Raw genomic sequence first — 12,835 nt, 5'->3', positions numbered from 1 at the left:
TTCTAGTAGAAATTATGTACGTTTTTATGTTTCTGGGTAAAAAAGAAAAATCTATCTTCCCTGTTTATTCTGTAATTCATTTAACTACAGCAAAACAAGAACAACATGCTAAAACATTCCGGTTGCGTTGCGAGAAGTTTTGTGGAGCAGTTGTGAAATATTGTCTGCTGCTGAATTACTGACGTGTCCTTAAGCTTCACCTATATTGTAATAGCACGTGTTTCTTGATTTCTGACCTGGTGTTCTAGAGTGTATGGTGTCTTATATAGGGAACAGTGAGAAAGGACCTTCACTCCTCTCCCTGTGGTTCAGTGGCTGATGTCTCTTATTTTTTTTCTTCTTCCTCGTCACTCGGTCAAGAAAACAGAACTGTCCCCTTTACAAGATAAAACCCCTCTGTTTTGGTCTGTATGACATCAAATCGCTCCACTCCCTCCCTTATCCATTCCTTAAATTCCCTTATACTCTTTACCCAATCTTAATAACCCTAGGAACACTTCAGCAATATAATATCTTAAGAGTCTTCTGTGGAATCAACTCAGACAGGTTTGAATTACTTGAATCGCGCTGACACACCTTCTCCTCACACTCCGTCTCTTAAACGTCCTTTAAATTCCCCTATACTCTTTACCCAAGCTTATTAACCCCACAGATACTTTCTTACTACAATATCTTAAGTCATAGGTAATCATATCAGAGGCTGGAATTTTTTGAATTTCGCGCGAAAACATCCGCTCTTCACACCATCTAAATTGTGTTATACTCCTTATCCAAGCCTACTAACCCTAGGAACACTTCAGAACTACAATATCTTAATAGTATAGTGCGGAATGATGCCTTTACACGCTTCAGTTACGCTCTAATAAACTCCTTTCAATAGCGAGAAAATATGAGCTGTCAAGTGAATGGCATCCACCATCACCATGACAACGGGTCGTGAACAGCCAATCCCAGCTCGCCATTTCATCCGGGACCTCAAGATGGCCACACTGATACAATATAGTTTAATTTCCAGCCAAGATGAGAGTTAACCGAGACATATATGGTGGATAAAAAGCTCTTAAAAATATGGGTGTTCCGAGGAAAGTATACCACTAGGGAATGTGGGTTACATTAGTAATGGAGGAATATTTTGAGAGCAGACGAAACTAAAGGTACAGTTACTAGTTAGTGTTTTTGTGTGTTTGTTTATGTGTGTGTCGTGGAGGAGTGATCTGTGCCTGACCATGTGGCTGTATAATGAACCAGGCGTGAGTATTCAGCATTTGACCAAACACACTCACGCAGAGACTGTCCCTTTAAACCTTCGTCCCTTTAAACCGTACCCAAATAAACGCTTTCGATTCGCGTAGGCAGACCAGGCTAGCTCTCTCTGACCGGGCCATGTGACGTATTTTTAGTCATATGGTCCTAGTGAGAGTAACCCGCCGGCTAGGGAGTCTAGGAGTGTTAACTGGTTATTTAACAGAGTAGAAGATGAGAGAGAGACTGGGATGTGTGATGGATGAGTGACAGGGAGAAGAAGGGTGTAATCTGTTTGACGTAAGGGTGACAGGCTGTGTGCGTCCGTGTGTACATGTATGTGGGTGGGTGTGGGTGACTGGGTGTGTGTGGTGGGTCAGTGTCCGTATGTATGTGTGTATTACCATTGTGAGACCCGCTCTGTGTGTGTGTGTGTGTGTGTGTGTGTGTGTAGGGAGGGAGAGACACGTGAGTAAAGAAGGGAGGATGGGGGTCAGGAAAGAGGAGGAGGAGGAAGAGGGCTGACTGGGTGAACCTCTTAAAGATAGTATTCAGAAATTACGTGTTTTCTTGGCTTCGCTGAGTCACTGTGTTAGGGAAGAGGAAGAGGAGGAGGAGGAGGAGGAGGATATAGAAGTGATATAAGCATAGGAAGGTTTTAAGTTAGTATTAAGTTAGTATTAGTATTAGTTAGTATTTTAAGTTAGTAGGTTAGGCTATGTAAGTTGAAGTGTATTAGATTGTAAGGCTAAGTAAGGTTAGGTTAGGTTAAGATAGTGTGTTAGGTTAGGTAAGTTAAGGATAGGTTAGACTAGCATAGTTTAGGTTATATTAGATGAATTTACATTAACTTGCATAGGTTAGATTAGATTAGATTAAAGTAAGATTTGGATGACATAGGTTACGTTAGATCATGTTAAGTTATAGCAGATTAATTAGGTTAGTTAAGGTAATTGAGTTAGCAAAGGTTGCATTAGGTTAAACTAGCATAAGTGAAGAAATTAAGTTAGATTAGGTGAGGAATTATTAGGTTAGATGAGAGGAGGTGAGGTTAGGTTAGGTGAGGTTTGGTTAGATTATGTTAGGTGAGGTTAGGTTAGGTTAGGTGAGGTGAGGTTTGGTTAAATTAGGTGAGGTGAGGTTTGGTTAGGTTAGGTGAGGTGAGGTTTGGTTAGATTACGTTAGTTGAGGTTAGGTTAGTTTAGGTGAGGTGAGATTAAGTTAGGTTACAGTGAGGCGTCTTGAAGTCATGAGAGACATTGGCAGGGGCGGAGGTGGTACCTTGCCAACTCCACCTGAGAGAGAGAGAGAGAGAGAGAGAGCAGAGGGGGGTCAGACTACTGTTTCATTTAAGGAGTCTTTAAAATTAGCTTCCCTATGTTAATGTGTTAGTTTTCATATTTATTGAGAGAGAGGCAATATGGTGTAAATAAAGGGACTAAAAATGTACTTCAAATGGCTTGATTCTCTCTCTCTCTCTCTCTCTCTCTCTCTCTCTCTCTCTCTCTCTCTCTCTCTCAATAAATATGAAAACTAACACCTTAACATAGGGAAGCCAATCTTCATCCTCATTTACTCCCGACCCCAACCATTGCTAATATAGACATCACTTTCATCCAGTTAGAAAATAAATATTGTAAAATAACATTAGGTCTCGTCTATCATCCTCTAGTCCAGTCACCTGCTACGGACAAAAAAACTTTATGACCTTATTGCGGACATTTGTTGCGTTAATAATTGCATAATTATGGGGGATTTTAATTATCCAGTCACTCTCAAGACATCTTTATTCGTTCTACAGCCACATCCAGTCTTAGAACTGGGAAGAAATTGCAAAATGTATTCTTTTTCAATGCCAACTCTACGTCTTGTAGATGGTTATAAAGGAGACTGCATGCATTGCTTCTGATGCTTCTAATTGTTTTGTTTCACAGTGAAAGGCTTTAAGTGTAGTTGGAAAATGTCATAGGAAAAAATTGTAGTTAATATTGGATGCAAAATATCAAAGTAAGATTAGCTAAAGAATTTTTAACGTTGGGAATAGTAATCCATTTATATATATATATATATATATATATATATATATATATATATATATATATATATATATATATATATATATATATATATATATATATATATATATATATATATATATATATATATATATATATATATATATATATATATGGGAGTATATTTTTTGTAACAGTGTGAATGATAAGATTCCATTTTTCAGTGTTGCCACGGTGACGGTGGTGGTGGGCATGATACAGATGCGGGAGGTGGAGTTTGTGCCCGATAGAGACATGCAGCTGGACAAATTGTGTTGGTCATTGGTCAGACTGGAGTTTACATGTGTACCTCCTTCACCATCATTGGTGGACACTTCACCATGAGTGTTAGTGAAATGTGCTCTCTTTCTTACTTTATTTGTATATCAGAAAAATTTAAGGCCAGTTAGTTGTCTAGACTATAAGTTTTAAAATGAAAAAATAAATCTACATATTTTTTTAAAAGCAAACAGTTAAGGCATTGTAAAGTAAAAGTCAAAATATATTTTGGTTATTATTTTTTTTTTGCAATCAATTACTTTCATGTATAATGAAATAAATACATTTATCAAACTTAATATCATATTTAATAACAGCTAGAAGTACCAATTTGCAGATGTCTATGGAAAATTTGTATGATAATCTTGTGGCCAACAAAAAAGGATACAATGAATGATGACTTATTATTGTAAGAAATCTTTGAGAGTTGTTGTTGTGTACTTCCACATTCCATGGAGACAGGTTTTTCCTTCACTTTTCAGCATTTAAAAATGTGATAATTTCAACAGGATGCTTGAGCTGTCACGGTGCTGCTGCTGCTGTCTGCCATCATCACCCTGACACAGACCACCCTGCAGACCACCTTCATCCTGGGTGCCACACGTCACTGCTGCTACAACTCAGAGCAACTGGAGCGCAAGCCAGGAAGGGAGATGGTAACTCCTCACTTAATTTGTTGTTTATTTGAGGGCCTAATGACAGACACATAATGGAATGAGTATTTGTGAATGTTTGTTTATATCTAGATACAGCATTCACATATCTTTTAAGTGCCACCTTCCAAAAACAATGTCAGCCAGAAAAATAACTGATGAATCTAATTACATTTCAAGTCAAAAAGTTTTCCTTTAACCACTTTGCTCCAGATGCTTAAAAACATGCGTTGCTCACATACATGGTGTCACGTAGGCTCGTGAGTGGTAACTTATCTAATTTCTAATAATTTCTAATATAATTTCTGTGTGTGTGTGTGTGTGTGTGTGTGTGTGTGTGTGTGTGTGTGTGTGTGTGTGTGTGTGTGTGTGTGTGTGTGTGTGTGTGTGTTTTATGTATGAGTGACACTGGCCAAGGGCAACAAAAATCCAATAAAAAAATATGCCCACTGAAATGGCAGTCCCATAAAAGGGTCAAAGCAGTGGTCAAAAGTTGATGAATAAGTGTCTTGAAACCTCCCTCTTGAAGGAATTCAAGTCATAGGAAGGTGGAAATACAGAAGCAGGCAGGGAGTTCCAGAGTTTACCAGAGAATGGGATGAATGATTGAGAATACTTGTTAACTCTTGCATTAGAGAAGTGGACAGAATAGGGGTGAGAGAAAGAAGAAAATCTTGTGCAGCGAGGCCGTGGAAGGAGGGGAGGCATGCAGTTAGCAAGATCAGAAGAGCAGTTAGCATGAAAATAGCGGTAGAAGACAGCTAGAGATGCAACATTGCGCCGGTGAGAGAGAGGCTGAAGACAGTGAGTTATGTTTGTGTGTGTGTGTGTGTGTGTGTGTGTGTGTGTGTGTGTGTGTGTGTGTGTGTGTGTGTGTGTGTGTGTGTGTGTGTGTGTGTGTGTGTGTGCGCTGATGCAGCTGAGAAGGTTGCCTTATGATAATTATTGACAAATGAAGGTAATAGATGCGCATGTCATTACTACTTTTATAAGTGTGTGTGTATGTGTGTGTGTGTTATGTACACACACACACACACACACACACAAAGAGAAGTAATAGACACGCATCCTTTACCTTCATTCATCAATAATTGTCATAAGACGACCTTCCAAGCTGCATCATTACACACACACACACACACACTTACACACCACGTAGTGTAGTGGTTAGCACGCTCGGCTCACAACCAAGAAGGCCCAGGTTCGAATCCCGGGCACGGTGAGGCAGATGGACAAGCCTCTTAATGTGTAGCCCCAGTTCACCTAGCTGCAACGAGGTACAGGAGGTAACCCGAGGTGATGTGACTTCGCTGCCCCAGTGTGTGGTGTGTCATTGGCCTCAGTCCTACCCAAAGATCAGTCACCATGAGCTCTGAGCTCTTACACACACACACACACACACACACACACACACACACACACACACACACACACACACACACACACACACACACACACACACACACACACACACACACACAGAGAGAGAGAGAGAGAGAGAGAGAGAGAGAGAGAGCAAAATGGCAATGAATGAAACAGGGAGGAGGGGGAACTGTGTGTGAATGAAAACATCATCTACGTGAAACATTTGATTGATTATAAAGCACATGTGCATCATATATAGTCATGAATGTGGAGGAACAGCGGAGTGAGTGATCAACCACAGAAAGGAGGAGAGAGTTGGACATGCGGAGAGAATGGAAGGGGAACAATTTGAGAAGATAAGCATGCAAATATATAAATGTAAGGTGGAATAACAGTGTTTGGTGGGAAGATGAAAGAGAGATGTCTGTTTATGAAGCAAAATGGTTGTGCAAGAGAGGAATGATTGGAAAACCATTCCCACCAAAGCCAACAGACCTTACACCATATTTTTACAAACCACAGCATCTCTATTCATCCATTCTGTGTGTCTTCTCTTCTCTCTCTCTCTCCACTCTTAATGCTGTTGTGGGTCTCTGGGCTGGAGTACATCAGAGAAAGATTGACACAGACTTATATATGAGAGGATGTTGTCTGTAACTATGCTATGGGGACATTGCAAGTTTGTGGGGTGTAGTGAATGAATAAGTGTGTCCTCTATAGCATACTTAAAAACCACACTCTCACATGGAAATCAATCTCTCTCTCTCTCTCTCTCTCTCTCTCTCTCTCTCTCTCTCTCTCTCTCTCTCTCTCTCTCTCTCTCTCTCTCTCTCTCTCTCTCTCTCTCTCTCTCTCTCTCTCTCTCTCTCTCTCTCTCTCTCTCTCTCTCTCTCTCTCTCTCTCTCTCTCTCTCTCTCTCTCTCTCTCTCAATAAATATGAAAACTAACACATTAGCATAGGGAAGGTAATCTTGGTCCTCATTTACAGCCAACCCCAACCATTGTTAATATAGACGTCACTTTCATCCAGGTAGAAAATAAATCTTGTAAAATAACATTAGGTCTCGTCTATCATCCTCTAGTCCAGTCACCTGCTACGGACAAAAAAACTTTATGACCTCATTGCAGACATTTGTTGCGTTAATAATTGCATAATTATGGGGGATTTTAATTATCCAGTCACTCTCAAGACATCTTTATTTGTTCTACAGCCACATCCAGTGTTAGAACTGGGAAGAAATTGCAAAATGCCAACTTTACATCTTGTAGATGGTTATAAAGGAGCATGCATTGCTTCTGATGCTGCTAATTGTTTTGTTTCACAGTGAAAGGCTTTAAATGTAGTTGGAAAATATCATAGGAAAAAATTGTAGTTAATATTGGATGCAAAATATCAAAGTAAGATTAGCTAAAGAATTTTTAATGTTGGGAATAGTAATCCATATATATATATATATATATATATATATATATATATATATATATATATATATATATATATATATATATATATATATATATATATATATGGGAGTACATTTTTTGTAACGGTGTGAATGATAAGATTCCACTTTTCAGTGTTGCCACGGTGACGGTGGTGGTGGGCATGACACAGATGCGGGAGGTGGAGTTTGTGCCCGATGGAGACATGCAGCTGGACAAATTGTGTTGGTCATTGGTCAGACTGGAGTTTACATGTGTACCTCCTTCACCATCATTGGTGGACACTTCACCTTGAGTGTTAGTGAAATGTGCTCTCTTTCTTACTTTATTTGTATATCAGAAAAATTTAAGACCAGTTAGTTGTCTAGACTATAAGTTTTAAAATGAGAAAATAAATCTACATAATTTTTTAAAAGCAAACAGTTAAGGCATTGTAAAGTAAAAGTCAAAATATATTTTGGTTATTATTTTTTTTTTGCAATCAACAACTTTCATGTAAAATGAAATAAATACATTCATCAAACTTAATATCATATTTAATAACAGCTAGAGATACCAATTTGCAGATGTCTGGAAAATTTGTATGATAATCTTGTGGCCAACAAGAAAGGATACAATGAATGATGACTTATTATTGCAAGAAATCTTTGAGAGTTGTTGTTGTGTACTTCCACATTCCATGGAGACAGGTTTTTCCTTCACTTTTCACCATTTAAAAAGTGATAATTTCAACAGGATGCTTGAGCTGTCATGGTGCTGCTGCTGTTGTCTGCCATCATCCCCCTGACACAGACCACCCTGCAGACCACCTTCATCCTGGGTGCCACACGTCACTGCTGCTACAACTCAGAGCAACTGGAGCGCAAACCAGGAAGGGAAATGGTAACTTCTCACTTAATTTGTTGTTTATTTCAGGGCCTAATGACAGACACATAATGGAATGAGTATTTGTGAATGTTTGTTTATATCTAGATACAGCATTCACATATCTTTTAAGTGCCACCTTCCAAAAGCAATGTCAGCCAGAAAAGATAACCGATGAATCTAATTACATTTCAAGTCAAAAAGTTTTCCTTTAACCACTTTGCTCCAGATGCTTAAAAACATGCGTTGCTCACATACATGGCGTCACGTAGGCTCGTGAGTGGTAACTTATCTAATTTCTAATAATTTCTAATATAATTTGTGTGTGTGTGTGTGTGTGTGTGTGTTTTATGTATGAGTGACACTGGCCAAGGGCAACAAAAATCCAATAAAAAAAATATGCCCACTGAAATGGCAGTCCCATAAAAAGGGTCAAAGCAGTGGTCAAAAGTTGATGAATAAGTGTCTTGAAACCTCCCTCTTGAAGGAATTCAAGTCATAGGAAGGTGGAAATACAGAAGCAGGCAGGGAGTTCCAGAGTTTACCAGAGAAAGGGATGAATGATTGAGAATACTTGTTAACTCTTGCTTTAGAGAAGTGGACAGAATAGGGGTGAGAGAAAGAAGAAAATCTTGTGCAGTGAGGCCATGGAAGGAGGGGAGGCATGCAGTTAGCAAGATCAGAAGAGCAGTTAGCATGAAAATAGCGGTAGAAGACAGCTAGATATGCAACATTGCGGCGGTGAGAGAGAGGCTGAAGACAGTCAGTTATGTTTGTGTGTGTGTGTGTGTGTGTGTGTGTGTGTGTGTGTGTGTGTGTGTGTGTGTGTGTGTGTGTGTGTGTGTGTGTGTGCGCTGATGCAGCTGAGAAGGTTGCCTTATGATAATTATTGACAAATGAAGGTAATGGATGCGCATGTCATTACTACTTTTTAAATGTGTGTGTATGTGTGTGTGTTATGTACACACACACACACACACACACACACACACACACACACACACACACACACACACACACACACACACACACACACACACACACACACAAAGAGAAGTAATAGACACGCATCCTTTACCTTCATTCATCAATAATTGTCATAAGACGACCTTCCCAGCTGCATCATTACACACACACACACACACACACACACACACACACACACACACACACACACACACACACTTACACACCACGTAGTGTAGTGGTTAGCACGCTCGGCTCACAACCAAGAAGGCCCAGGTTCGAATCCCGGGCACGGTGAGGCAGATGGACAAGCCTCTTAATGTGTAGCCCCAGTTCACCTAGCTGCAATGAGGTACAGGATGTAACCCGAGGTGATGTGGCTTCGCTGCCCCGGTGTGTGGTGTGTCATTGGCCTCAGTCCTACCCAAAGATCAGTCACCATGAGCTCTGAGCTCTTACACACACACACACACACACACACACACACACACACACACACACACACACACACACACACACACACACACACACACAGAGAGAGAGAGAGAGAGAGAGAGAGAGAGAGAGAGAGAGAGAGAGAGAGAGAGAGAGAGAGAGAGAGAGAGAGAGAGAGAGAGAGAGAGAGAGAGAGAGAGAGAGAGAGAGAGAGAGAGAGAGAGAGAGCAAAATGGCAATGAATGAAACAGGGAGGAGGGGGAACTGTGTGCGAATGAAAACATCATCTACGTGAAACATTTGATTGATTATAAAGCACATGTGCATCATATATAGTCATGAATGTGGAGGAACAGCAGAGTGAGTGATCAACCACAGAAAGGAGAGAGTCGGACATGCGGAGAGAATGGAAGGGGAACAATTTGAGAAGATAAGCATGCAAATACATAAATATAAGGTGGAATAGCAGTGTTTGGTGGGAAGATGAAAGAGAGATGCCTGTTTATGAAGCAAAATGGTTGTGCAAGAGAGGAAAGATTGGAAAACCATTCCCACCAAAGCCAACAGACCTTACACCATATTTTTACAAACCACAGCATCTCTATTCATCCATTCTGTGTGTCTTCTATTTTTTTCTCCATGCTTACTCTGTTGTGGGTCTCTGGACTGGAGTACATCAGAGAAAGTTGACACAGACTTGTATATAAGAGGATGTTGTCTGTAACTAATGCTATGGGGACATATTGCAAGTCTGTGGGATGTAGTGAATGAATAAGTGTGTCCTCTATAGCATACTTAAAAACCACACACACACACACACACACACACACACACACACACACACACACACACACACACACACACACACGCACGCACGCACGCATGCACCCACCCACACACCCACACACACACCCACACCCACACACACACCCACACCCACACACACACCCACACCCACACCCACACACACACACACACCCACACACACACACACACACACACACACACACACACACACACACACACACACACACACACACACACACACTATTTCCTAACCCTTGCCTGAAACAAATTAAAAACTTTTATCCTTCTCCAATCACATTTTAATTTTCTACTTACAGTCACAATCCCACAGTATACTCGTATGTAGTTAATTTCAACTTTACTTTCAGGTTACCTTCTTGTTGATGTGCAATTTTGCTATGTGGGCGATGAACACCTCTGAGACATCACGAGCAGATGCCCATCCAGCACAGCTCAACTTGTATGGAATCTGGACCTGGACCATCATATCAATGCCACTGGCTTTGATATGTGTTTGATATGGCTTCTATTGCTTTCAAGTGACCATCTGCCTCTGTGAAATATGGAAGATCTTACAAGCTCAAGCATGAGTATTAAGCAAGTTATAGGAATGCTAGTATGAGTGTGGTGTGTCTGAATTAGCTGTCAGAGTATTGTAAATATTATTACTTAGTCTTCCCAGTTATGAAATTAAGAACAGTTGTGAAGTTTGCTTTAAAACCCTTCATTAACTTTGCCACAAAACACTTTTACATGTTATCAAAAGTGTGTAACTGTTATGATGTGTGCATATATATCATTACTACAGAAGAATCTGGAATTTCCCCTCAGATTACTTTAATGAATGAAGCTTGAGTTCACAGATGTGTGGTTTGTAAATTTCACCTGTATTCTCTCCTCTATGGCAGTCTGTTCTGGCAAAGTTTCATTTGTCAAAAGCATTACAGTTTGTAAATGATGTGTCTTCATATGCCTTCACTAGCAATTATGAATTACATTGTGGTCATGGATTTTGTTCTTTTAATACAGTTGCCTCAAGATATTCTGAGCTTTACAATGCTGTCTTTAGTACACTGCAAGAAAATACAGAAATTTCATGTGGCAACATTTATTTTTAAAACATTATTTATTACTTTTAAAAATAGCAATGTGGGGCTTCCTTAATGCAAATAGTCTTGCCCCAAAAAACTTGTGATGTCAAGCACTAACTTCTCTTAACACAGCACAACCAAAACCACTCAAAATTATACATTAATTTTTTTTATAGAGCAACATGTGTGGAAAGTGCTACCAGAAATATTTGCATAACAAATATTTGGTTCTGGACCTTAGCACTTATACAGTACTGCACTAACTTACACACAAGGTTAATTAATGATGTAATACTCAGGTGAAGCTGGATTTTCAAAAGACTGATCAATATTTTTTCCCAGATGTCATTTTTATGCAGCTGACTGAAGGAGAAAACACTGCAAAGCTCACAGTATTCTTCTTAAATCTTACTAAAATGTATGCGCATCACTTTCTGATTTCACCCCAATGGCACACAAACCAAAATTCATGGGTATGGAGATGGCTGGACTACTTCCTGTGGCCACCCCTGTTATATCTTAATTTCCCACTGTCTTTCCTGTGTGCTGGTTAAGCTACTCACTGCTGAAGTCCCTGGAAACTAGGTAGAATAATTTAGAATGACATGGTTAAGTTAATGCTGATAAAATCTCATTTGTAGAATTATTCTTCCTCTGTTGAAGCAAATGATATAACATTGACTAGAAGCTTTCACAATATTTATAAGCTTTCTTGTATCAGAGATCTTTTGAAAATCCAACCATTAATTTGTAAATACTTGTATAGTGTAGCTGGCATGAGGGTTGCAGTCTTCATTATTTACTAGTGGACAAGCAACAAGTGATGGTGTGGCTCTGAGCCACTGTAGTAGGGATGTTATGGTCAAACCTCCATACATTACTGTCTCTATCCAGTATGAGACCGGTGTTCAAGAAGCACAAGCATGTGCTGAATAACAAGAAGCCGGCGTGGCTCAAGAGGAAGAGTGAGTAGGACGAGAAAAAACAGAACAAATAAATCCCCTACACGTGTTGTCTCCATTGACACAAGCCATGAAAAGCTTGTCCATCTCTGAGTGCTAAGGAGCAGTGTGTTCAACTGATGATGTGGAAACTTGAGACAGCCAATCATTTAATGGACTTTAGTAGGTTTTGTCACCAGTCTTCTGTGTGTCACTCACTACATTTTGAAATTTTTACTTGTTCTATTTAATTTTGTGTGTATGTACACAATGTTTATGGTCAATAAACTATTTATAAAAACTATTTATCTGTGTAAGATAAAAGCAGTTATTATTATTATTATTATTATTATTATTATTATTATTATTATTATTATTATTATTATTATTACATATTTTCCTTGTATTTAAATATTATTATTATTATTATTATTATTATTATTATTATTATTATTATTATTATTATTATTATTACATTTTCCTTGTATTTAAATATTATTATTATTATTATTATTATTATTATTACATATTTTCCTTGTATTTAAATATTATTATTATTATTATTATTATTATTATTATTATTATTATTACATATTTTCCTTGTATTTAAATATTATTATTATTATTATTATTATTATTATTATTATTATTATTACATATTTTCCTTGTATTTAAATATTATTATTATTATTATT

General features: G+C 38.6%; 1 protein-coding gene across 4 annotated transcripts; it reads left to right on the top strand.

Moving 5' to 3' along the window:
* The first annotated feature begins 798 nt into the window (after positions 1 to 798).
* Positions 799 to 12,392, top strand: LOC135102621 (proton channel OtopLc-like). 4 transcript variants are annotated; one of them, XM_064007878.1, is made up of 6 exons: positions 799 to 1,250; positions 3,482 to 3,643; positions 4,085 to 4,231; positions 7,172 to 7,333; positions 7,772 to 7,918; positions 10,477 to 12,392. In XM_064007878.1, exons 5-6 carry the CDS (start codon positions 7,787 to 7,789, stop codon positions 10,624 to 10,626), a joined length of 282 nt encoding a protein of 93 aa, XP_063863948.1. In that variant the 5' UTR covers positions 799 to 1,250; positions 3,482 to 3,643; positions 4,085 to 4,231; positions 7,172 to 7,333; positions 7,772 to 7,786; the 3' UTR covers positions 10,627 to 12,392. The 4 variants fall into 4 exon arrangements, 1 of the variants encoding a protein (XP_063863948.1); XR_010269710.1 differs by having other exon boundaries at positions 967 to 1,154; XR_010269712.1 differs by lacking the exon at positions 799 to 1,250 and adding an exon at positions 1,304 to 1,456.
* Positions 12,393 to 12,835: the final 443 nt, after the last annotated feature.

This window comes from Scylla paramamosain, chromosome 8 (assembly GCF_035594125.1).
Source record: "Scylla paramamosain isolate STU-SP2022 chromosome 8, ASM3559412v1, whole genome shotgun sequence".
NCBI lineage: Eukaryota > Metazoa > Arthropoda > Malacostraca > Decapoda > Portunidae > Scylla > Scylla paramamosain.
Note: the sequence above shows the minus strand (reverse complement) of the source record. Positions and strands in the feature narration are given on the sequence as shown.